At 46.1% G+C, this 26899-nt stretch overlaps 1 protein-coding gene across 1 annotated transcript in view; it reads left to right on the top strand.

The window, feature by feature from the left end:
* The first annotated feature begins 5483 nt into the window (after positions 1-5483).
* LOC140703857 (uncharacterized) overlaps positions 5484-26899 on the top strand; it is a 47416-nt gene continuing 26000 nt past the window's right edge. The window contains 2 exon segments of the mRNA XM_078387984.1: positions 5484-5645; positions 17230-17310. Coding sequence (XP_078244110.1) covers positions 5516-5645; positions 17230-17310 — 211 coding nt within the window. The 5' untranslated portion in view covers positions 5484-5515.

A 26899-nucleotide genomic window follows, 5' to 3' on the forward strand; every position in this document is an offset into this window, starting at 1 on the left:
TCAATGAAGCAGAAGTAGATGTTTTTTATGGAACTCTCTGGCTTTCTCCATAATCCAGCGCATGTTAACAATTTGGTTCCTCTGCCCCTTCGAAATCCAGCTTGCATTTCTGGGAGATCTCAGTTCAATTACTGTTGAAGCCTACCTTGGAGGATTTTGAGCATAACCTTGCTAGCGTGTGAAATAAGTGCAACTGTACGGTAGTTGGAGCATTCTTTGGCACTGTCCTTCTTTGGGATTGGGATGTAGACTGATCTTTTCCAATCCTCTGGCCACTGTTGAGTTTTCCAAACTTGCTGGCATATTGAATGTAGCACCTTATCAGCGTCATCTTTTAAGATTTTAAATAGTTCATCAGGAATGCCATCACCTCCACTGGCCTTGTTGTTAGCCAGGCTTTCTAAGGCCCACTTGACTTCGCTCTCCAGGATGTCTGGCTCAAGGTCAGCAACTACATTGTCTGGGTTGTCCGGGATATCCAAATCTTTCTGATATAATTCCTCTGTGTATTCTTGCCACCTCTTCTTGACGTCTTCTGCTTCTGTTAGGTCCTTCCCATTTTTGTCTTTTATCATGTTCATCTTTGCGCAAAATGTTCCTCTAATATGTCCAATTTTCCTGAACAAATCTCTGGTCTTTCCTTTTCTGTTATCTTCCTCTATTTCTTTGCATTGTTCATTTAAGAAGGCCCTCTTGTCTCTCCTTGCTATTCTTTGGAAGTCTGCATTCAAGTTTCTGTAACTTTCCCTATCTCCCTTGCATTTTGCTTCCCTTCTCCTCTCTGCTATTTCTAAGGCCTCGTTGGACAGCCACTTTGCTTTCTTGCATTTCCTTTTCTTTGGGATGGTTTTTGCTGCTGCCTCCTGGACAATGTTACGAGCCTCTATCCAAAGTTCTTCAGGCACTCTGTCCACCAAATCTAGTTCCTTAAATCTGTTCTTTACTTCCACTGTGTACTCATAGGATTTGGTTTAGATTATACCTGACTGGCCCAGTGGTTTTTCCTACTCTCTTCAGTCTAAGCTTGAATTTTGCTATGAGAAGCTGATGATCAGAGCCACAATCAGCTCCAGGTCTTGTTTTTGCTGACTGTATAGAGCTTCTCCATCTTTGGCTGCAGAGAATATAATCAATCTGATTTCGGTATTGCCCATCTGGTGATTTCCATGTATAGAGTCGCCTCTTGTGTTGTTGGAAAAGAGTGTTTGTGATGACCAGCTTATTCTCTTGACAAAACTCTATTAGCCTTTGTCCTGCTTCGTTCTGAACTCCAAGGCCAAACTTCCCTGTTATACCCTTTATCTCTTGGCTCCCTACTTTAGCATTCCAGTCCCCTAGAATGAGAAGAACATCTTTCTTTGGTGTCAGTTCTAGAAGGTGTTGTAAATCTTCATAAAACTGTTCAATTTCAGTCTCCTCAGCAGTGGTGGTTGGTGCATAAACTTGGATTATTGTGATGTTGAAAGGTCTGCCTTGGATTCGTATTGACATCATTCTATCATTTTTGAGATTGTATCCCATTACAGCTTTTCCCACTCTTTTGTTGACTATGAAGGCTACTCCATTCCTTCTACGGGATTCTTGCCCACAATAGTAGATATAATCATCTGAGCTGAATTCACCCATTCCTGTCCATTTTAGTTCACTGATGCCCAGGATGTCGATGTTTATTCTTGCCATCTCCTGTTTGACCACCTCCAGCTTCCCAACGTTCATAGATCTTACATTCCAGGTTCCTATGCAGTATTTTTCTTTGCAGCATTGGATTTTCCTTTCACTTCCAGGCATGTCCACAGCTGAGCGTCCTTTCGGCTTTGGCCCAACCACTTCATTAGCTCTGGAGCTACTTGTACTTGTCCTCCACTCTTCTTCAGTAGCATGTTGGACGCCTTCTGACCTGAGGGTCCCATCTTCCAGCGTCACATCTTTTAGCCTTTTGTTTCTGATCATGGGGCGTTCTTGGCAAAGATACTGGAGTGGCATTGCCAGTTCCTACTCCAGGTGGATTGCGTTTAGTCGGAACTCTCCACTATGTCCTGTCCGTCTTGGGTGTCCCTGCACGGCATAGCCCATAGCTTTTCTGAGTTACTCAAGCCCCTTCGCCACGACAAGGCAGCAATCCATGAAGGGGATTAATTAACCCATGAAGTGGGTTAATTAAGATAAAAAATAGATAGATTAGGTAGGTAGGTAGGTAGGTAGGTAGGTAGGTAGGTAGGTAGGTAGGTAGGTAGGTAGGTAGGTAGGTAGGTAGGTAGGTAGGTAGGTAGGTAGGTAGGTAGGTAGGTAGGTAGGTAGGTAGGTAGGTAGGTAGGTAGATGGACCCACATTCCCCTCTATTTTCAAACTGCTCTGCTTATATTTACCAGGGGCGAAATGATATTCCCACCCACTAAATGCAGTTTTTAAAAAAGATCTGTAAGAGATGATTAGTGACTCATTCTTGGAATTCTGAAAATAAACCTGGGAAGCATGACAAGAAAAGGGGAAGTGAAACACAGAGAAATGTTTACACAACAAGGAGTGAAAGCAATAACATCCCTGCCTGGGGAATAATCATGTCAAGCAAAAAAAGGGAGGCAGGGGTTCTGATAAAGGAAAAAGGTCCAGTCAAAATGGTTGAGAAGGAACGAAGGGGAAGGGGATTCCAACGCTGGTCGGAGAGACCATTTCTGGTTTGTGTGTTTTTGTGTGTTTTATAAAGGAACACTCTTTTGATTATGAAGATATTTTATAGAGGGACATGCGTAGGAAAGCTATTTATTTATTTACTTGCTTACTTACTTACTTATTGCAAAAAGGTGCTCCCTTCCCACCGCCACATCCTCTGAAGGCTCCTTATAGTAACTCTGCGTAATTCATTGTATCAGAAAGGGAACATAACTACCTGTTTCGTGTTACTGCCACTCATTACTTTTCTCTTGTTTCCCTTCAATTTTGGGGGAAACTGGCTGGATGACTGGGTGGCTGTGAATGGGATCACTATCTAAGGGAGGCGGTTCCTCATCTAAGGCGGGGAGGAGGAGAGGGGTCATCTTTTTTACTTTAACAACTTCAGGTTTATTAACAGTCAACGGATCAACATTAGTGGGAAACGGGTCTAGAAAGCTTAACTCGAGCCTTGCCCAGTCACCTTCTAGCGGCGAAGTGTTATGCCTTGCATCTGGCCGAATCACTCGTCGTCATCTGCCCTGATTCCTAGGAAACACGACCACTGACCACTCCAGAGGTTCAATGTTCACTTCCTCTTTCTGTCTTGGGAAGGGATGACGGAGCAGTCCTCCCACTCTCAAGTGGGGAAAATCCTTAACAATTCTTGCGTCTTGATCCTCTCATATTCACGCAACCTCTCCAGCTCTCTCTTCCTTTTCCACAACTCAGCCTTCGCCCGCCGGTATTTATATCTTCCTGCCGAACTGGCAGCTCTTGTTCTACACCTATCACCATTGGTCACCCTGTACAATGACTTGTTGAGGGAGGCCGACAGGGGTAAAATATCTCTGTTGGTCCTCCTCAACATCTCAGCGGCCTTCGATACCGTTGACCATGGTATCCTCCTGGGGAGGCTCTCTGAGTTGGGTATTGGTGGCTTGGCTCTGGCTCGGTTCCGTTCCTTCTTGGAGGACCGCCCCCAGAGAGTGCAGCTTGGGGAGAGTATTTCGGCCCCGTGGAGTCTCGATTGTGGGGTTCCACAGGGGTCGATCATCTCTCCAATGCTGTTTAACATCTATATGAGGCTGCTGGGTGGGGTCATCAGGGGGTGTGGAACATTGTGTCATCAATATGCTGATGACACCCAGCTCTACATTTCCTTTTCACCAACTGCAGGTGATGCCATCCTGTCCCTCCAGCGCTGCTGGGAAACATCCTCATGTTTGAGGTGGTGGCCCTGGCCGCAAAGAGTGGGGTCTGCAGCCTGGGGGTACACCTGGACCCGATGCTCACCATGGAAACGGTAGTCCGCACCGTCTTTTTCCACCTTTGGCGGATTGCCCGGCTGCGACCTTACCTAGACACCGGGGCACTCACTTCCTTAGTACATGTGCTCGTAATTTCTAGATTAGACTACTGTAACGCACTCTACGTGGGGCTTCCTTTGAAGCTGATGCGGAAACTTCAAGTGGTGCATAATGCGGTGGCCAGACTCCTTACTGGAGTGAGAAAATACCAACATACCTCTCCTACTCTGGCCATACTGCACTGGCTGCCCATCCGTTTCCACATTGACTTCAAAGTGTTAATGTTTACATATAAAGCCCTAAACGGTTTAGGACCTTGATACTTGGAGGAACGCTTACTCCCAACTAGTTCTACCTGTGTCACCTGCGCGAGCCAGGAGGTGAGGCTGAGGAGCCTGACAGCGAGGGAGGCCCGGAAGGAAAGAACTAGAAACCGGGCCTTCTCGGTGGTGGCTCCTCGCCTCTGGAATAGCCTACCTCCGGAGATTCGCGCTGCACCCTCGCTGGGTACTTTTAAGAACCAACTAAAACATGGATGTATAGGTAGGCCTTCCTTCCCAGTTAATTCCTGTCCTCTTTCCTTTTCTTTTTCTCTTTATTTGATTTATTTTGTATTTTTCCCATCTTGCAGAATCATTTAATTAATTAATTGTTATAAATTTTTCTTGAACTTGTTATCCTTCATGTTGTAAGCCGCCTAGAGTGGTTGAAATGACTAGATAGGCAGGGTATAAATACAACAATAACAATAACAATAACAATAACAATAACAATAACAATAACAAACAACAACAACAACAACAACAACAACAACAACAACAACAACAACAACAACAACAACAACAACAACAACAACAATAATAATAATAATATAGACAGGCAGGCAGGCAGGCAGAACCACATTCCCCAGTATTTTCAAACCTGCACTGCTTATATTCACCAGTGGCGAAATGATATTCCCACCCATTAAATGCAGCTTTTAAAAGATTTGTAAGAGCTGATGAGTGACTCATTCTTGGAATTCTGAAAATAAACCTGGGAAGCATGACAAGAAAGGGGGAAGTGAAACACATGGGAACGTTTACACAACGAGAGAAAGCAATAACAGCCCTGCCTGGGGAATAATCATGTCAAGCAAAAAAAGGGAGGCAGGGGTTCTGTTAAAGGAAAAAGGTCCAGTCAAAATGGTTGAGAAGGAACGAAGGGGAAGGGGATTCCAACGCTGGTCGGAGAGACCATTTCTGGTTTGTGTGTTTTTGTGTGTTTTATAAGTCAAAAGACGCCCTCAGGGGACGGGGTGTGGGGGAGGGGAAGCGGTTCAAAGGGCCTTGAAAAGAAACCTCGAGGCGTCCCTTGGGCATCTGAAAGCCACGACGGGGCAGGCAAGGCGCGTGGCCCTGGGTGGGGGCGGAAGTGAGACACACACACACACCCCGTGCGCCTGCCTTCTCCAGGTGAGCTGCCTCCCACCCACCTCTCCCCCGCCACCATTCGTGCAGGAGGGGGAAGGGGAGGAACCTAGAGCTAGGAAGGCGTACGAAGGGCTCCTCCCCTTGATGCTCTTCGAAGGGGAACCGGAAGCGGGGATCCTGCAGCGCCTGCCTCTTCCCCTTCGGCCCAAGAAAGGCGCCTGGAGGAGAGAAGCGGGGCTTTTGGGGCGCCTCCCGGATCGGGACCTGGACGGAGGTGGGCGCTGGAGGGGGGGGCAGATGAGGGGGCAGAGATTTGCAAGGGGGGGGTGGTTTGAGCTCCCCGCCAGTCTCGGGGGAGGGGGGGCTGCTTCTCCCCGTATTGCTGATGGTGCCCTGTTGTGATTTCCGGTGCTCGACCTGCTTGTAAGGCATTTTTCCTCCCTTTGTCTCTATTTCGGTGGGGTTTGAAATGGCCAGTCTTCCTCTCCAGTCTCGGGTGGGGGGGGGGAGGCTTCTCCGGGCATGGCCGAGGGTGCCCCGTGGTGGTTTGCGCTCCACGACCTTCGTGCAAGGCAGTTCTTCCCTCTGTGTCTCCTCCGGAAGCAGGAGGGGAATTCAAAGGGTGGAGGGGAAAGAAAGGAACTCGGGGAGAAAGAAAGGAACGGGCCTTCTTCTTCCCTCTCCCTCCCCCCACCTCCCTCTGATGAAGGGGGGGCCCTCCGGGGGGGCCCTCCCTGTCACCAAGGGACAAAGTCCCTCACCCCCCCCCGTGAGGCTGGAGAGGAAAAGGGGGGAGGGGGAGCCCTGGCGACTTGGGAGGCGGCGGGCAGGAGAAGTGGGGCTGGCAAGGGAGGGGGGTCCTCCCTGCCTGTTTCCTGTGCTGGGGGGGACGTCAGCCGGACCTCTTGCTCTTTGGCACACACGGTGGGTGCTTCTGGGTGTGTTTGTGTTTGTCTTTTCCTGGATGATCTGGCAGAGAGGAGGGCTAACCCGATCCCTCTCAAGACCAGATCCTGAGCTGAGGATCAACTGCAGGAGGATGGGGATGACGACACCACCCTCCATCAACACCCGGCTTGGCAGTTTCCTTGTTGTGTCGCTTGTGTGAATACAGACCGTCTTTCCCCCAAAAAGCAGGCAGGAGACAAGCCGGAAAAAGATAGAGAAAGAGGCGCACTTTTCCTCCCTGGGATCTTTCTCCAGCGGAGGCTGGAAGGGACATTGTCTCGTCGGACGTCGTCCTTCTTCCCGCAGGGCCAAAACGGTTCTGGACTTTAGGTCCTGAAAGGCACCATTCAGGGCCGTTGGCTGTGCAAATACCCGTCCCCTCACTACTTTTTCTTAGGGATTCCCCCTCCTGCCTCCAATTCTTGGCTCTCCATGGGGTGGAGCAAAAAGGGGCTTTGGAAAGAGGCCGAAGGAGTTCCTGTCCTTCCACATGGAGGGCAGGAGGAAAGAAGGACCGGAAGGCAACCCGGCCTCTCCTTCTGGGGAGTTTCCCTCTCTTGGGGGGTCTTTTGCAGAGTGAATGGCTCTGAAGTGTCCGTTCCAGACCAAGTGATGGTGAAAGGCTTGGCTTTCCTGCAGGGGAACCAACACCAAGACACCCCCCCACCCTCAGTTGCCGCCTTTCCAAGCCCCTGGGAGGTTTGGAGTGAGCACAAAAGGAAGACCGAATTTGAAGCAAGGTTTTGGGGTTGGAAATGTCTTGAGACCTGAACTCGGCCCGCCCTGGGTCGGCAACCCCACAACAAAAAAATGGAGAGGGCACGGAGGCTGAGGGGCGCCTTTGGAGATGCCCCCTGGCTTGGGATCCCCGAAGGGACCGAAATAACGAAGGGTCCCCACCCTCAGTCCGCTCCATCCATCGGACGGGCTCTGGCGTTTTTTAGATGTTGGTTTTGTTTACCATTCTTAGGGTAGCTTTGGTTTGATTCATTTTAATGCCTTTTAATGATGTACGTAAGCCGCTTTGGCACCTTTTAAAGGAGAAAGATGGAGTAAAAATATTTTAAATCAATAGTGGGGAAAATACACTTTTGTTTCTTGCTGCTTTCATCGCCTGTGTCCATGGGAAGCATGTCCTGTTGCTCTCTGGTTCCCTGCTGTTTCCCCCTCCTCAATGGAAAGGGGGGAACTTTTATCTCCGAGCCCAGCAGATGCTCCTTCCTTCCATCTGTCCATCCGTTTCTTTCTTAGTCGACTGCCTTTCTGTTGCTCTTCTTCTGCTGCCTGAAGAAGGGAGAGAGTTGGGGATGGCGCCCCATTCAATATAAACATGAGGAAGGCACATCCTGCAAGTAAATATTTTTTATTTGCTTTACACATAAAGCCTCCAAGCTGATCTTTTCTATTTTTCTTTTCTCCTAGGAAGAAGCGAGACTGGGTTGATGTCCAAAAACAAAGGACCAAAAACAAAGAAGCGAATCCCAGATCCCTCTAACATTTGCAAGGTAATTGAGATTTCAAGAGGTGGCTTAAGTAGCCTTGCACACACACACTTTCCTCTCAGTTTTCTTGGACCAGCAGGGATTTGAATCCAGGTCTCCTGATTTCCAGTCTGGTACTCCATCTACTACATCACACCGTTTCTCTGAACATGTGCAAAGTGGTGGTGTTTTGGGGTATGGTTTTCTTTGCATTTTATTTGTTGTTTAGTCGTTTAGTCGTGTCCGACTCTTCGTGACCCCATGGACCAGAGCACGCCAGGCCGTCCTGTCTTCCACTGCCTCCCGGAGCTGGGCCAAATTCGTGTTGGTTGCTTCGATGACACTATCCAACCATCTCATCCTCTGTCGTCCCCTTCTCCTCTTGCCCTCACACTTTCCTAACATCAGGGTCTTTTCCAGGGAGTCCTCTCTTCTCATGAGATAGCCAAAGTATTGGAGCCTCAGCTTCAGGATCCATCCTTCCAGTGAGCACTCAGGCTTGATTTCCTTTAGAATGGATCGGTTTGTTCTCCTTGCAGTCCAGGGGACTCTCAAGAGTCTCCTCCAGCACCACAATTCAAAGGCATCAATTTTTCGGCGGTCAGCTTTCTTTATGGTCTACCTGTCACTTCCGTACATCACTACAGGAAAAACCATAGCTTTGACTATTCTGACTTTTGTTAGCAAGGTAATGTCTCTGCTTTTTAAGATGCTGTCAAGGTTTGTCATCGCTTTCCTCCCAAGAAGAAGGCTGTCACCATCTGCAGTGATCATGGAGCCCAAGAAAGTAAAATCTTTCACTACCTCCATATCTTCCCCTTCTATTTGCCAGGAGGTGATGGAACCAGTGGCCATGATCTTAGTTTTTTTGATGTTGAGCTTCAGACCATTTTTTGCGCTCTCCTCTTTCACCCTCATTACAAGATTCTTTAATTCCTCCTCACTTTCTGCCATCAGAGTGGTATCATCTGCATATCTGAGATTGTTGATATTTCTTCCGGCAATCTTAATTCCACTTTGGGATTAATCCAGTCCAGCCTTTCACATGATGTATTCTGCATATAAGTTAAATAAGCTGGGAGACAATATACAGCCTTGTCGTACTCCTTTCACAATTTTGAACCAATCAGTGTTTCCATATCCAGTTCTAACTATTGCTTCCTGTCCCAAGTATAGGTTTCTCAGGAGATAGATAAGGTGGTCAGGCACCCCCCATTTCTTTAAGGCCTGGACATAGTTTGCTGTAGTCCACACAGTCAAAGGCTTTTGCATAGTCAATGAAGCAGAAGTAGATGTTTTTCTGGAACTCTCTGGCTTTCTCCATAATCCAGCGCATGTTAGCAATTTGGTCTTGAGTTCCTCTGCCCCTTCGAAATCCAGCTTGCATTTCTGGGAGATCTCAGTTCAATTACTGTTGAAGCCTACCTTGGAGGATTTTGAGCATAACCTTGCTAGCGTGTGAAATAAGTGCAACTGTACGGTAGTTGGAGCATTCTTTGGCACTGTCCTTCTTTGGCATTGGGATATAGACTGATCTTTTCCAATCCTCTGGCCACTGTTGAGTTTTCCAAACTTGCTGGCATATTGAATGTAGCACCTTATCAGCGTCATCTTTTAAGATTTTAAATAGTTCATCAGGAATGCCATCACCTCCACTGGCCTTGTTGTTAGACAAGTTTTCTAAGGCCCACTTGACTTCACTCTCCAGGATGTCTGGCTCAAGGTCAGCAGCCACACTATCTGGGTTGTCCAGGATATCCAAATCTTTCTGGTATAGTTCCTCTGTGTATTCTTGCCACCTCTTCTTGATGTCTTCTGCTTCTGTGAGGTCTTTTCCATTTTTGTCCTTTATCATGTTCATCTTTGTACAAAATGTTCCTTTAATATCTCCAATTTTCTTGAACAGATCTCTGGTTATTCCTTTTCTATTATTTTCCTCTACTTCTTTGTATAGTTCGTTTAAGAAGGCCCTCTTGTCTCTCCTTGCTATTCTTTGGAAGTCTGCATTCAATTTTCTGTAACTTTCCCTGTCTCCCTTGCGTTTTGTTTCCCTTCTCTTCTCTGCTATTTCTAAGGCCTCGTTGGACAGCCACTTTGCTTTCGTGCATTTCCTTTTCATTGGGATGGTTTTTGTTGCTGCCTCCTGTACAATGTTACGAGCCTCTATCCAAAGTTCTTCAGGCACTCTGTCCATCAAATCAAGTTCCTTAAATCTGTTCTTCACTTCCACTGTATATTCATAAGGGATTTGGTTTAGATCAGTGGTTCTTAACGTGGGCGATAATGCCCCCCAGGGGGCGATTTCATTTTTAAGGGGGGCGGTAGAACGAAAAGGGGCAGCAAGGGGGCGCTGGAGCAGAAGGGGGCGGTAGGGGGGCGCTGGAGCAAGCCAAACCTGTGAAGATGGCTGCAGCCTTTTTACAATGTGCATGAATATATATTTTCCTCCAATCTTAATTTAGTTTCAGAGTTTTCGTCTTGAAATTTTTATTTCCTGCATTGCGGTTTGTTTTTATGCCCTTTTAATATTTCTTTTTGAGTCTTAAAATTCACTTGCAACTAAATCATTAAATGTTACTTTTTGGGGGCATTTCATTTTCTTGGAATTGAATATTGTTTTCAGGGGTCATTGGATTCAAGTGTCTTAAATGAATAAATAAATAAATAAATAAATACATAAATAAATACATCTTAAATGAATAAATAAATGAATAAATAAATAAATAAATACATAAATAAATACATAAATAAATACATAAATAACATATCATCACCGCGGGGAGGGGGGGCGATGATAACTTCCTCAATGGCTCAAGGGGGCATTTCTTTCAAAAAGGTTAAGAACCACTGGTTTAGTTTATACCTGACTAGCCCAGTGGTTTTTCCTACTCTCTTTAAGCTTAAATTTTGCTATGAGAAGCTGATGATCAGAGCCGCAATCAGCTCCAGGTCTTGTTTTTGCTGACTGTATAGAGCTTCTCCATCTTTGGCTGCAGAGAATATAATCAATCTGATTACGGTATTGCCCATCTGGTTATGTCCATGTGTAGAGTCGCCTCTTGTGTTGTTGGAAAAGAGTGTTTGTGATGACCAGCTTGTTCTCTTGACAAAACTCTATTAGCCTTTGCCCTGCTTCGTTTTGAACTCCAAGGCCAAACTTCCCTGTTGTTCCTTTTATCTCTTGACTCCCTACTTTAGCATTCCAATCCCCTAGAATGAGAAGAACATCTTTCTTTGGTGACAGTTCTAGAAGGTGTCTTCATAGAATTGGTCAATTTCAGTCTCCTCAGCATTGGTGGTTGGTGCATAAACTTGGATTATTGTGATGTTGAAAGGTCTGCCTTGGATTTGTATTGACATCATTCTATCATTTTTGAGATTATATCCCATTGCAGCTTTTCCCACTCTTTTGTTGACTATGAGGGCTACTTCATTTCTTCTATGGGATACTTGCCCACAATAGTAGACATGATAATCATCTGAATTGAATTCACCCATTCCTGTCCATTTTAGTTCACTGACGCCGAGGATGTCAATGTTTATTCTTGCCATCTCCTGTTTGATCACATCCAGCTTACCAAGGTTCATAGATCTTACATTCCAGGTTCCTATGCAGTATTCTTCTTTGCAACATCAGACTTTCCTTTCACTTAGAGGCACGTCCACAGCTGAGCGTCCTTTCGGCTTTGGCCCAACCACTTCATTAGCTCTGGAGCTACTTGTCCTCCGCTCTTCCTCAGTAGCATGTTGGATGCCTTCCGACCTGAGGGTCCCATCTTCCAGCGTCATACCTTTTATTCTTTTGTTTCTGATCATGGGGTTTTCTTGGCAAAGATACTGGAGTGGCTTGCCAGTTCCTGCTCCAGGTGGATTGCGTTTAGTCAGAACTCTCCACTATGACCTGTCCGTCTTGGGTGTCCCTGCACAGCATAGCCCATAGTTTCTCTGAATTACTCAAGCCACTTCGCCGCGACAAGGCAGCAATCCATGAAGGAGCAACCTCTGGACCTCCATATATGCTATGTTCCCATATGTTCCCTATGTTCTCTCTCTCTCTCTCTCTCTCTCTCTCTCTCTCTCTCTCTCTCTCTCTCTCTCTCTCTCTCTCTCTCTCTCTCTCTCTCACACACACACACACACACACACACACACACACAGAGAGAGAGAGAGAGAGAGAGAGAGAGAGAGAGATGTGTTGCAGAATAACATTTTGAAGAAGTGAGCTATGGATCTCCAGAGGATTGGAAAAGATGTGAAAGGGAGGCAGAGAGGCGAAGAGGAGGAGAGTCTGCTGGGGAGAAGGGAGGTCGGGCCCATCACTCCCCCCCCCCTTTGACCCTATTGTGGCTGATTGGCTACCCCATCTCTGTCGGTCCATTACAAATATTTTGACACCCCTTTTGACAACCCAGTAGAATATGACCACTCTTATACCTGTCTGCTCCTTTCCCAGAGCAGCAAAGTAATGCTCCTACAGAGCTTCCTTTATACAGAGAAAAAGCCTCTGTAATCAGCAACACCTGCCTGAGGCAACTCCAGCCTCAAACTTTGCCTGTTAACCTGCAACAGGTGTATGCTGGCTCTTGACATAGCCTTACATATTTTACTTAAATGGGTACATTTCATATGTTCAAGACTTTAATTTACAATATAGTGATCTGCTCCATTACGAATATCTTGACAGGTTAATCCCAAACCACACTCGCCCACCCAAAAGCATCTCGCAGAGGGGCTGTATTTTATTTTATTTTTGATGGTTCTTGTGTTTTTTTCAGGCTCTTTGGCCATGTTCTGAAGGTTGTTCTTCCTGACGTTTCACTGGTCTCTGTGGCCGGCATCTTCAGAGGACAGGAGTAGGACCCAATCACAGTGACAGATAATCTCTTCTCCTTATCACAACAATACACCCAGAACAAGACACACAAATCACCCATCTAAAAGGAAAAAAGCCGATCTCACAGCCATAAATTCGTTATACAGTAAATTCTCAACTCCCAAGCAAACTACACCAGAGCACAGAGTGCTGTCCTCTGAAGATGCCAGCCACAGAGACTGGCGAAACAACCTTCAGAACAGAGCCAAAGAGCCCGAAAAACCCACAACAACGATCAGATCCCGGCAGTGAAATCCTTCGTGAATACATTGTATTTTTGGTTTGTTTTTTTGCTTTGTTTTCTCAGTGGTCCCATGAAGGTGTCCCTAGTTCCTGCGTTGGTATTGTCTGATAAGGTTCAGGATCAATGTGTGATTTAAAATACCATAAACCTCTACTGAATTGTGAAACAACTGTGTAGCGGTCTGCCCGTTCGTTTCCGCATTGATTTATAGTCTAAACAGTTTAGGGTCTCAATATCTAGTGGATCACCTGCTCCCACCAAGATCTGCCCGAATCACTCATTCTAGTCAAGACGGGCGGGTGAGGGTCCTGATGCCGAGGGAGGCCTGGAGAGAAAGAACAAGAAACTGGGCCTTCTCAGCAGTGGACCCTTGTCTCTGGAAGAGTCTGCCCTCAGAAATTTGTCTGACTCCCTCACCAGGTGTTTTTAAGAACAAACTGAAGACCTGGCTCTTTAGGCAGGCCTTCCATCTCATCATCAATTAATTTATTTCTTGCCATCTTCAATTATATTAATGCTGATGTTTTATTGCATAGTGTTATTATATCTGGATTGCTGTTAGCTGCCCAAAGTAGACTTCGGTCTAGATGGGAGGGGTATACATTAAATAAATAAATAAAATAAGTAAGGAAAGCCTCACACCATCTTCAGTGTTTTGGCCAAAATTTGGGGCATTTGAAGCTTGGACCTTTAAGGATATCTGAATGCCTACAGTATGTAAAGGGGAAAGTTCAGTAACGCAAGAAGAGGTGAACTATGCATCTTGTTAAATACGGAGTAATTTTGTCTCTATGAACCATCTAAAATGAGAAGAAGAAAAAGAAGAGAAGATACATTAGATAAACCACACCCCATATATTACCCCTATACTTAATTCACCCCTTGCCCCACTCGTGGTGGGTATGAGTCCTTTTGTACTGAACTAGTCCCCAACCCTCTCCCTCCTCTGCCCACAGTGGTGTCATCACTGAATACCAAATATGATACCAGCTCCAGGTAAAAAGGCTACCTTGGTCAGTAATATCAGCCCTGTAAGGAGTAAACAAACGATTCAGAAACTCTTGCCCAAACACTTCCCACCTCTGTACTTCACTCCAGTAACAATTATCACTTTGATGTACACTATGTTGTTTGGCACATGCATCCATGTGATTCTGTCATTATTCTAAGTTCTTGGGTGAGCATTCTTTGGCACTGCCCTTCTTTGGGATTGGGATGTAGACTGATCTTTTCTAATCCTCTGGCCACTGCTGAGTTTTCCAGACTTTCTGGCATGTTGAGTGTAGCACATTAACAGTGTCATCTTTTAAGATTTTAAATAGTTCAACTAGAATGCCATCACCTCCACTGTCCTTTTTGTTAGCCAGGCTTTCTAAGGCCCACTTGACTTCACTCTCCAGGATGTCTGGCTCAAGGTCAGCAGCTACACTATCTGAGTTGTCCGGGGCATCTAAATCTAGATTTTTCTGGTATAATTCCTCTGTATATTCTTGCCACCTCTTCTTGATGTCTTCTGCTTTTGTAAGGTCCCTACCATTTTTGTCCTTTATTATGTCCATCTTTGCACGAAATGTTCCTTTAAGATCTCCAATTTTCTTTAACAGATCTCTGGTTTCTCCCTTTCTATTATTTTCCTCTATATCTTCGCATTGTTCATTTAAGAAGGCCCTCTTGTCTCTCCTTGCTATTCTTTGGAAGTCCGCATTCAATATTCTTTAACTTTCCCTATCTCCCTTGCCTTTAGTTTCCCTTCTCTTCATCCATAGTTCTTCAGGCACTCTGTCCACCAAATCTAGTTCCTTAAATCTGTTCTTCACTTCCACTGTGTATTTAAAAGGGATTCGGTTTAGATTGTACCTGACTAGCCCAATGGTTTTTCCTATTTTCTTCTGTGTAAGTTTGAATTTTGCTACAAGAAGCTGATAATCAGAGCCACAATCGGCTTCAGGTCTTGTTTTTGCTGACTGTATAGAGCTTTTCCATCTTTGGCTGCAGAAAACATAATCTGATTTCAATATTGCCCATCTAGTGATGCCTCTTGTGTTGTTGGAAAAGAGTATTTGTGATGACCAGCTTGTTCTCTTGACAAAATTCTATTAGCCTTTGCCCTGCTTCGTTTTGAACTCCAAGGCCAAACTTCCCTGTTGTTCCTTTTACCTCTCAACTCCCTACTTTAGCATTCCAGTTCCCTAGAATGAGAAGAACATCTTTCTTTGGGGTCAGTTCTAGAAGGTGTTGTAAGTCTTCATAGAATTGGTCAATTTCAGTCTCCTCAGCATTGGTGGTTGGTGCATAAACTTGGATGACAGTGATGTTGAAAGGTCTGCCTTGGATTTGTATTGAAATCATTCTGTAATTTTTGAGATTATATCCCATTACAGCTTTTCCCACTCTTTTGTTGATTACGAGGGCTACTCCATTTCTTCTATGGGATTCTTGCCCACAATAGTAGACATGATAATCGTCTGAATTGAATTCGCCCATTCCCCTCCATTTTAGTTCACTGACGCCCAGTATGTCAATGTTTATTTTTGATATCTCCTGTTTGACCACCTCCAGCTTCCCAAGGTTCATAGATCTTACATTCCAGGTTCCTATGCAGTATTTTTCTTTCTAGCATCGGACTTTCCTTTCCCTTTCAGGCGCGTCCCCTACTGAGCGTCCTTTCGGCTTTGGCCCAACCACTTCATTAGCTCTGGAGCTACTTGTACTTGTCCTCCGCTCTTCCTCAGTAACGTGTTGGACACCTTCTGACCTGAGGGGCCCATCTTCCAGTGTCATATCTTTTAGCCTTTTGTTTCCGATCATGGGGTTTTCTTGGCAAAGACAGTGGAGTGGCTTGCCAGTTTCTGCTCCAGGTGGATTGTATTTAGTCAGAACTCTCCACTATGACCTGTCCGTCTTGGGTGTCCCTGCACAGCATAGCCCATAGTTTCTCTGAATTACTCAAGCCCCTTCGTCACGATAAGGCAGCAATCCATGAAGGGGAAACAGATACATAGACAAACGCAAACAAAAGCACACCTTGGCCAAACTCCTGAAAGGCTCCCTTAAAGGGACAAGTCCCAGGTGGGGCTGGAGAAGCAGGTGGGAGGTGTAGGCCGTAGGAGAAGTGGGGGTTGGGAGGGAGTCTTTCCTGCACCTTCCCTCTGAGGGAACAGTGCCAAAACTGTTCTGGGTCTTTGGTCCTGAAGGCACAATTCAGCATCGTCGGCTGTGCAAAACACCTGCCCCTCACCCCTGCTTCCTAGGGATTTGCCCTCCTGCCTGCAATTCGTAGCTCTCCATGGGGTGGAGAAAAGAGGCTTTCAAAGAGGCTGAAGGAGCTCTGGTCCTTCCACATGGAGGGCAGGAGGAAAGAAGGACCAGAAGGCAACCCAGCCTCTCCTTCTCGGGCATTTCCTCTCCTGGCAGGTCTTTTGCAGAGTGAATGGCTCTGAAGGGTACTTTCCAGACCAAGTGATTGTGAAACTCTTTGCTTTACAGCAGGGACAGCCGACACCAAGACCCCCCACCCTCGGCTGCCCCCTTTCCAAGCCCCTGCGAGTTTGCAGTGAGCTCAAAGGGAAGAGCAAAGCCTAAGCGAGGTCGGGGGTTGGAAGACAGGAGGTGAGAAAAGTCCTGAGACCTGAACTCTGCCCACCTTGGATGGGCAACCCCACAACACAGGGCACTTGGCATGGAGGCCGAGGAGCGACTTCGGAGATGCCCCCTGTGTTAGGATCCTTGAAGTGACAAAAATAACGGTCCTGTGAGAACAGGGGGCTGGTCCAACCCTTGGTCCACTACATCACACAGGGCTCTGGTGTTTCCTAGATTTTTTTTTACCATTTTTACAGTAGCTTTGGTTAGATACTTTTTAGCATTTGCAGACCTGCTGTTTTTCACTTTTAAATATTGCCTTTTAAGCAAGCTGCCTTACATCCTTTTTAAGGAGAAAGGCAGGGGAAAATGTTTTAAATAAATAGTGGGAGAAATACTATCTTGTTTACTTCTGCTTTCCTCGCAGGTGTCAGTGGGAAGCATGTCCTGTTGCTCTCTGGTTCCCTGCTGTTTCCCCCTCCTCACTGGGACGGGGGGAGCTTTTTATCTCGGAGCCCAGCATGAGATGCTCCTTCCATCCCTCCCTCCCTTCCTGTGGTTTCTTTGTGGTCTGCCTTTGTGTTCCTCTTGTTCTGCTGCCTGGAGAGAGAGATGGGGATGGAGCCCCATTCAATAGAAACATGAAGAAGGCACATCCAGGAAGGAAATGTTTTTTTATTTGCTTCATCCATTAAGCCTCCAGGCTGATATTTTTCTTCTTTTTTCCTAGGAAGGGGTGAGACTGAGTTGATGTCTGTTTGGGGGACCAAAAACGAAGAAGCAAATCCCAGATCCCTCCAACATTTGCAAGGTAAGTAAGATTTGAAGAGGTGGCTTTAGTAGCCTTGTACACACACACACTTTCCTCTCAGTTTCCCTGGCTCAGCAGCGATTTGAATCCAGGTCTCCTGGTTTCCAGTCTGATACTCCATCTACTACATCACACTGCCTCTCTGAACATGTGCAAAGTGGTGGTGTTTTGGGGTATGGTTTTCTTTGCATTTTATTTAGTTTTCTTTTTCTAAATATTGCGATCCTGCTCATCCCAAACCCCATGCTCACCAAGGGCAGGTCCTCTTGATAAGAGGCAAATCTTTGTTGTCCTGATTTGGGGTGTTGTGAGGTTCCCCTTCAAGCCTCTATTCTTGTTCCCCCTTAACAGAGAAGCCAAACTGGGGATTTTGCTTTGCACCATCCACCTGTACTTTGGACTCTTATGATAACTGATTAACAGGCGATGTCATTTCTGTTCTCACCTTCTCCTTAAACGGGAGGATAAAAGGGACAATAGACTAAGGCTGAATCCAAACAAGAAGGGGGGGGCTCCAACTGGGTGCCCCTGATGTTTGAGATTTGGATGGTTCCCAACACACGCTGGGCATTCTTCTGGACCCAATGCTGTCAGTGGAACACCAGATGGCGCCCGTGGTCCGATCCACCTACTTCCCTCTTAGATAGATGGTGCAGCTGGGCCCCTGCCTGAACGCAATTGTCACTCCCCAGATTGGTCCACGCGCAGATAGTCTCAAGAATAGACTACCATAATTCTCCTTATGTGGGGCTTCCCTTGAGGCTGACACCAGCAGATGCAAGAGGGGCAGCGTCTCCTCAGTCCTCCACTCTCCCCCTCCGGTTGTCTCCTCTGGGAAGGAGATTCCACACCCCTGCGTGGGGGAAGGTTCCTCCATTCCACATCCTCTCTTTTCTCCTTTCCTGTTTGCATCCGTTCTTCCCTTCTCTTTTGGATCCATCCTCTACTCTCCTGTTTACCCCGTAAAAAATATTTCCTGTCTGAGTGATGGTTCCTTCACCTTCCTGCCTCTTTTCTTGGTTTCATCTATCTCTCCCAGGTATGAATTCATGGGTTCTCCGTCCAGAATCCTTCCCACCCTTCTAGCAATATCTTACTCTCTTCACCTCTACCGTCCTGGCCTCCACTTCTCTCTCTATCTTTCTCTCTCTTTTTCTGCTCCTGGTCCTTTTTACTTCTCGTCTCCTTACTTTTCGCTTGCCCTCATTTCCATCAGGGGCGTTTCCCCATTTCTCCTTTGTCCCATTTCTCCTCTTTGCTGGCTTGGGCTTCTGACATCCAAGTCTCCCTAAGGAGAGGATGGAGTTTGGGCAGGGAGTCACTCTGGTCACAAATCTGTCACTTTTGCACTGAGGGGTAAGTCCTTAAGCCCCAGCAGTGCATAGCATGTGTGCCATGGACAAGCCTGACCATTAAAGAAGACTTCTCTATAGTAGCTAGTTGTGAATGCCAGTGTTAAGCACATTATCCAAGAAATAGCTGGTGAGTTAAAAATCCTCTCATTTTCACCTGGGTGAGCATTCTGCTTTCTTGTCCTCTTTCTGTTGCTTTATTTGGTTGGCAGGGCTTTGAGCATAAATGAAATGAACACGCTCCCGCTATTCTTTTCCAAATATGCTTATTATCCTAAATCTACTTTCCTGGAAGTAAGTCCATCTGATCATCTTGAAAGGAGTTGTCGGGCATTTGTAGTTTTCGATCTAAAAACAAACAAAAAACGCTCTGCTAACCCTCTGGAAAACAAAGCAAAGAAGAAAAGTGAATCATTGGCCCATCGGCCCTACCCCAGAAAGGATGAAGCAACTTTCAAAATATTTATTTTTCGGGCTATGAAGCCCAGATGTGTAGCAAATACGACTTTCTTCAAAAAAGGGATCACACATCAGTTTCTTCTCCCTTCCCTGTGTTCGATGGTGAGGGATGTCAAAGCCTGAGAAACAGCATCATTCAGCTCTCAGTCTTACCCTCCATAGGCATCATGGTGGCATCAGAGGCCTAATCCAGATCATCTCTTCTTTAGAGTGGAGGGGAAGCGAGCAGCTTTTCCTGTTTAAAGGCTCTTGTCTCTGAGGATGTAATATAGCGTAAGAAACATGAGAAGAGCCCTGCTGGATCAGGCCAAGGGCCCATCTAGTCCAGCTTCCTATATCTCACTGTGGCCCCACCAGATGCTTCTGGGAGCACACAAGACAACGAGGAACTGGTCTCCCAATAACCCTCCCCTACATCTGGCGGGATTTGAGATACTGTACATTCTTTTTAAACCTTGAGATTCTACATCCCCATCATGGCTTCTACAGCTTCTACAACAGTCTGGCAGCTACTATAAAAAAATCCCTGAGAGAGAGAGCCACTGTTCATTCTAGGAGACCTTAAAACTAGAGTTAGTGCTGATCACAATTCTTGGCCCACTTGTCTAGGCCGTTTTGGCATTGGGAAGATGAATGAAAATGTCCAATGCTTGATGGAGTTTTGTTGTTATTATGGTCTTTGTGTCAGCAATACAGTCTTTAACATGAAGCTTCAACACAGAGTTTCCTGGAGACATCCAAGATCAAAGCATTGGCATCAGCTCGATTTGGTCCTCAGTAGACTCTCTAGCCTTCCTAGTATTATCATATGCAGTTATCAGGATGCTGACTGTGATACTGATCACTCCCTGGTGTGTAGTAGAGTAAAACTGTGAACAAAGAGATTGTATCACACAAAAAAGGAAGACCACATATTGACATCAGCAAGATTGATGGTCAAAGAAAAGTGGAGGAATTTGCCCAAGCGCTTGATGCCAGCCATCAATGATAAGAGGAGAGCTCCAGCCACATACAAAGCCTTTCCTAGTGTGTACAACTTGTAGACTCCTCAAGTTGCCCATAGCAAAGTCCAACAGGTTGCCAAGAGATGCTCCAACAATTATTGGCTTCATCTCTGCTCTCAGATACAGATAGCAGCGGACACAGGTAACATCAAGGAAATGTAAGACAGTATCAAGCAGGCTTTAGGTGCAATACAGAGGAAATAGGCTCCCTTGAAGTCTGCTACTGGTGTGATCATCCAGGACCGAGCACAGCAGGTGGAACGGTGGGCGCAGCACTACTCTGAGCTATATTCCAGAGAGAATGTTGGAACCAAAGAGGCATTAAATAACATCGAGTGCCTGCCTGTCTTGGAAGAGTTGAACAGCAAACCAACTTTAGTAGAAATAAAAGCGGCCTTGGATTTCCTCACCTCTTGTAAGGCACCTGGGAAGAATAACATCCCTGCTGAGGTGCTATAAAGAGATCATCACCACCGAACTGTATGAAATCATTTGTTTTTCCTGGAGAGAAGGTGGAGTACCACAGGACATGAAGGATGCAAGCAACATCACATTGTATAAGAACACGGGGGTGATTCCAATAACTGCTGTGGCACCTCTCTCCTCAGTGTTGTAGGAAAGCTGCTTGCCTGTGTTGTGCTGAAGGGACTCCTAGTGCTATCCAGAATCACAGTGTGGATTTCGAGCTAATAGATCCACCGCAAACATGGTATTTTCCCTCAGACAGTTGCAGGAGAAATGTAGGGAACAACGACAGCCACTCCTTGTGTCCTTCATAGATCTTACAAAGGCCTTTGATTTGGTTAGCAGGGATGGCCTTTTTAAAATACTTTCAGAGATTAGATGTCCACCTCGACTCCTTAACATCATCAGGTCCTTCCATGAGGGAATGGAGGGCACTGTAGTTTTTGATGGCTCAACATCAGATCCCTTTGACATCTGAAGCAGAGTGAAACAGGGCTGTGTCCTCGTGCCGACCCTTTTTGGGATCTTTTTTGCTGTGAGGCTGAAGCACGCCTTTGGAACTGCAACGGAAGATATGCTTTAAAAAGACTCCATGCACTCTTTTTTAAAACTTCCCTTTCAACTTCTTTCAAACTTGCTTTCTTGTCTGAGGGAAGTCTTCTCTTCAGAAATCAAGGGTTTTTGTGTCGGTTTTGCTTGACACTCTCCCTCCCCAACATGCACAGCAAAAGAGACAGCAACTATTCCCAAGTGACTCAGTGACAGTCCCGTCCCTAACCAGGTCCTGAGTACCACCCAATAATAGATCCACAGTCTCCTGTTTTCTGTTGGGCTCCATGAGAAACTGCTTCATGTCTAAAAACCTGGTCTCTCTTTCTTGACACAACCATGCATTGGCCCAGTCGATATGAGGAGAATTAAATTTCCCCATGATTACAATCTTGTCCCTTTTGGACTCCTCCCTGATTTCTCTCCACATTTCTATTTTTCCCCAAGTTTTTTCCCAGCATTTCCCTCTCAAGTTTTTGATCTGGAGGATGATAGCACCCACCCCACTATCACATTGCTCCTTGGCCCGGCAGTTTAACTCACAGTGCTTATATGATGGAGTCAGACTTGCTGTCCATCTCTATTGTACTGGATTCTACCCCTTCTTTGACGTAGATGCCACCCCACCTCCAAGACACCCTTCCCTATCCCTCCTGTAGAGTTTATAGTCTGGGATTGCAGCATCCCACTGGTTCTCTGAATCCCACCAGGTTTCTGTTAAGGCCGCTATATCAATGTTTTCCTTAGCCACCAAATGTTCCAGCTCTCCCATCTTTGCTCAGACACTTTGGCATATGCCTAGAAGCCCCCAAGAAGGGCTGCTTGTTTGCTTCTCCTTCCAGTAGACCAACAATCACATCTCATCGCGTTCCCAGTCCTAATTCCTACACTATCACCACTTTGTGGTTCTCTCCCCTCTCCACCCTCATTCCATAGGGATGAGGAGTCCCGAAACGGACGCCACTCGGCTCCTGTCAGCTTTCCTCCCGGATTCAGTTTAAAAGATGCTCTGCCAGTGTTACACGGGAGCAGAGAAATCAGAGGAAACAAGAAAAATGGTAGTTTTAGAAAACGGATGGCGGGAGGAAGAAGGAGGAGGATCAAAGGTGTTTAAGATACCTCAGAAGGGAGCAATAAGAGAGGGAAGATGCGATAGCAAAGAATCAGATATACAGTGGAGTCTCGACTTACGGTCGGCTCCACTTACGTACTTTTCGACCTACAGACTTCTCCAGCCACAAAATTTATCTGCGACTTGCGGCCAGAGCCGCGCCACACCAGGCAATCCTGGGAGTCCAAGCATGGAGGGGATAGTCCGGCGCGGTTCCCAGCAGCAGGGACAGCGGCGGCGTGGGAACCTCCAAAGGCCTTCCCTGCCACCATGAGAGGCCTCTTGGCTGCCCCCCGCCTCCGAAGCAGTATCGGTAGTGGTGGGAACTCCGAGAGGCGTCCGGCAGTGGTGCCAAATCCCTCAGAGTCCTCCGGCAGCGTCAATGGCTGCGGCGGGGGACCCCTTGAAGACTTCTAAAAGGTAAGGACCTCTCCAACTGAACAAGAATCCACCCGAAGGAAACTGGTCTCATCATCCTTGTTGTGGGATATGTGCTGCTGTGAGTGACTGTTTGAAAAAGCCAACAAACAAGGAATGCTCCCCGTTGAAGAAAGAAAGAAAGAAAGAAAGAAAGAAAGAAAGAAAGAAAGAAAGAAAGTTATGAAGAGATTTTACCGTTGTTATGGATAGATGTTCCTCTTGGTGTTGGACATGTTGATGTCATAGAGGTTGTTGAGAGACCCAAGAGTTCCATTAGTAAAGAGTTTATTGTTAATGAACCCCACCCTCTCTGGTCTTTTCCCGCCAAAACTAAGGAACTATCTGACCCTGACAAAGGAACCGGATCACAGGATCAGGTAGCAATTCTGAGAAAACTACCTTTGAGGTACAGTAGTATCTCAGTTTATGTACACCTCGGTTTACATATTTTCTGGTTTATCAATGGAAATCATTTTGAAATAATGCCTCAGTTTACATTTCCCCCCATTTCTTTCGCATTGTGAAGATAGTTTCCCTGTGCCTGGAGGTTTGTAGTGCCACCACCGGCACTATGGCAACCCAGTTGCAGTTTATGTATTTTTTGCATGATGTAATATCCCAGACTAACCATTGCACCAACCACCAATACTGAGGAGACTGACATTGACCAAGTCTACGAAGACTTACAACACCTTCTAGAACTGACACCAAAGAAAGATGTTCTTCTCATTCTAGGGGATTGGAATGCTAAAGTAAAGAATCAAGAGATAAAAGGAACAACAGGTAAGTTTGGCATTGGAGTTCAAAACAAAGCATGGCAAATGCTAATAGAGTTTCGTCAAGATAAAAAGCTGGTAATCACAAACACTCTTTTCCAACAACACAAGAAGCAACTCTATACATGGAAATCATCAGACGGGCAATACTGAAATCAGATTGATTGTATTCTCTGCAGCCAAAGATGGGGAAGCTCTATACAGTCAGCAAAAACATGACCTGGAGCTGATTGTGGCTCTGATCATCAGCTTCTCATAGCAAAATTCAGGCTTAAACTAGTAGGAAAAACCACTGGGCCACTCAAGTATAATCTAAACCGAATCCCTTGTGAATACACAGTGGGAGTGAAGAACAGATTTAAGGAACTAGATTTGGTGGAGAGAGTGATTGAAGAACTTTGGATAGAGGCTCATAACATTGTACAGGAGGCAGCAACAAAAACCATCCCAAAGAAAAGAAAATTCCAGAAAGCAAAGTGGCTGTCCAATGAGGCCTTACAAATAGCAGAGAAGAGAAGGCAAACTAAAGGCAAGGGAGATAGGGAAAGTTAAAGAATATTGAATGTGGATTTCCAAAGAATAGCAAGGAGAGACAAGAGGGTCTTCTTAAATGAATAGTGCAAAGATATAAAGGAAAATAATAGAAAGGTAGAAACCAGAGGTCTGTTAAAGAAAATTGGAGATCTTAAAGGACCATTTCGTGCAAAGATGGACATAATAAAGGACAAAAATGGTACGGACCTTACAGAAGCAGAAGACATCAAGAAGAGGTGGTAAGAATAAACAGAGGAACTATACCAGAGAGATCTAGATTTGGATACCCCAGACAACCCAGATAATGTGGTTGCAGACCTTGAGCCAGACATCCTGGAGAGTGAAGTCAAGTGGGCCTTAGAAAGCTTGTCTAACAACAAGGCCAATGAAGGTGATGGCATTCCAGTTGAACTATTTAAAATCTTAAAAGATGACACTGTTAATGTGCTACACTCAATATGCCAGGAAGTTTGGAAAACTCAGCATTGGCCAGAGGATTAGAAAAGATCAGTCTACATCCCAATCCCAAAGAAGGGCATTGCCAAAGAATGCTCACCCAAGGACTTAGAATAAGGACAGAATCATATGGATGCATGTGCCAAACAACACAGTGTACATCTAGATGATAATTGTTGCTGGAGTGAACGACTAAACAATAACAATGTCCAGGATAATACAGTGGTGCCTGGTATAAAGAGTGCACCGTTGAACGATGAATTCGCATTGCGATGCAGATTTCCCCATCGCTAATGCGAGGGCACGCTCGCATTACGATGGGGGAACAGCTGTTCTGCGGCTCCAAAATGGCCGCCGGAACGCAAAAAATGGGTGCCGGTACACCCAAGATGGCCGCCGGAACAAAAAAATGGCCGCCGGAATACCCAAGATGGCCACCGGAACAAAAAAAAATGGCCACTGGTACACCCAAGATGGCTGCCAGAACACAAAAAATGGCCGCCGGTACACCCAAGATGGCCGCCGGAACAACGGAAAACATCGGAGAACGGTGAGTTTTGGGCCCATTTGGAACGCATTAAACTTTGTTGGGGTTTTTGATCCGTTTTACGATGTTTTCCCATAGCAAAGGTTAATCCGGAACGGATTAACCTCGCTATGCGGGGCACCACTGTACATTGATTTTGTAAACCGAGATACTACTGTAATATGCAGCATTTACAATTTGTAATATTTAATTTAGCTGGGGTCAAATCCCTTCTCAATTTCAATGTTTAAATTTTTGCTTTTATTCTCACAGATGTGGTTTATCAAATTCTCCCCCCACCACCACCCATGCACACTGGTTTAGGCATCTAACAAATTGGGAGTTTACTTCCCTTCTAGTTCTGCAGTACAGTGGGCCCTCGACTTACAAACGGCCCTACATGCTAACTTTTTGGGTTACAAACCCGATCTCATCGCGAGTAGTAAGCCATAATTCGCATTTCCTGCCCTTCCTCCCTACCTTTGGAGCTTTCAAAAGGCTTCTTCCGACATCGGAGGAATCCTTCAGAAACCTCTGAAGCTAAAAAGGCAGGGAGAAAGTGCGGGAAGTTCGAACTTTCAGCGCTTTCTCCCTGCCTTTTTGGCTTTGGAAACAAGCTGGGCGGCCGATTTCCCCCTGGCCGCACGGCTTGCTTCTTGTTTGGAAAAGCAAGCTGCGTGGCCGGGGGGAAATCCACTCCCTCCTTGCACCCGACGCAGAGTCTGCTTTGCGCCCAGCCCAGTGCAAAGCGGACTCTGCATCGGGTCCAAGGAGGGAGCTGATTTCCCCCCCGGCCGTGCGGCTTGCTTCTTGTTGGAAAAGCAAGCCGCGTGGCCGGGGGGAAATCCACTCCCTCCCTTCACCCGATGCAGAGTCCCCTTAGCGCCAGACTGAGCTCAGCCCTGCGTGAAGCGGACTCTGCATCGGGTGAAAGGAGGGAGCGGATTTCCTCCCAGCCACATGGCTTGCTTTTCCAAACAGGAATCAAGCCGCGCGGCTGGGGGAAATAGGCTCCCTCCTTGCATCTGATGCTGAGTCCGCTTCACGCTGGGCTGGAGGTCCCTGGGGTCCCCCCCCCGCCTCGATCGGCGTGCCAGGAGGCTAGAGCTGGCCGGGCACTTGGCCGCTCGCCCCCGGCCACGTGGAGGCAGCGGAGTGCCGGCAGGCTTCGGACTGGTAAGTCCTTTTTAAAAAACTTTTCTGTGTGAGTTTTGGAGGTTGGGTTTGTACTGGGGGGTTTGTGTCTGTGGGTTTGTGTGTGTGTGTGTGTGTTTTGCAGTCCTAACGGGCTTGCTCTTTTTATTTTTATTTTTGTATTTTTTTGAAATGCTGGAATGGATTAATTCCGTTCCCATACATGTCAATGGGAAATGGTAGGTTGACTTATGAACTTTTCGAGGTGCAAACGTCGCTCCAGAATGGACTAAGTTCATAAGTCGAGGGCCCACTGTACTAAAATTCTATTATCTCAGTACCTATTTCCCTGATGATTCTCTACGCGTAAGAGCATTTTATAAATTCTACATCCCATCCCTTTCATGGACTGTTGTTTCTCTTCTCCCTCTGAATAATAATCTCTGCAGACTTTATCAGTTTCTAGCATTTACTATTAATTACTCTTTACCCGGTCGCAAGTTCAATAATCTAGCTGCATCATTATCATCCATTACTCTTCCTTTCTAACACTGTCCTACCCCTCCTTTGTTATTCATTTTCGCTAAACAATCATTTAATTATTTGTTTCCTCTTTGATGAACTTTGAGAAATTCCTTTCTAGTTTTCTGGAAACTTAACTACAACCATTGGGGATAAATTAAGGTAAAAAAGTTAATACACTTTGAATTTGATGTACCGTACTTATTTGGGTATGGAAATGATCCTCTCGTCATTACTCCTCCCTCCAAAAGGTCCTTCAGTGAAGAGCCCTTCCAACCTCA

Source organism: Pogona vitticeps, chromosome 2 (assembly GCF_051106095.1).
Source record: "Pogona vitticeps strain Pit_001003342236 chromosome 2, PviZW2.1, whole genome shotgun sequence".
Lineage (NCBI taxonomy): Eukaryota > Metazoa > Chordata > Lepidosauria > Squamata > Agamidae > Pogona > Pogona vitticeps.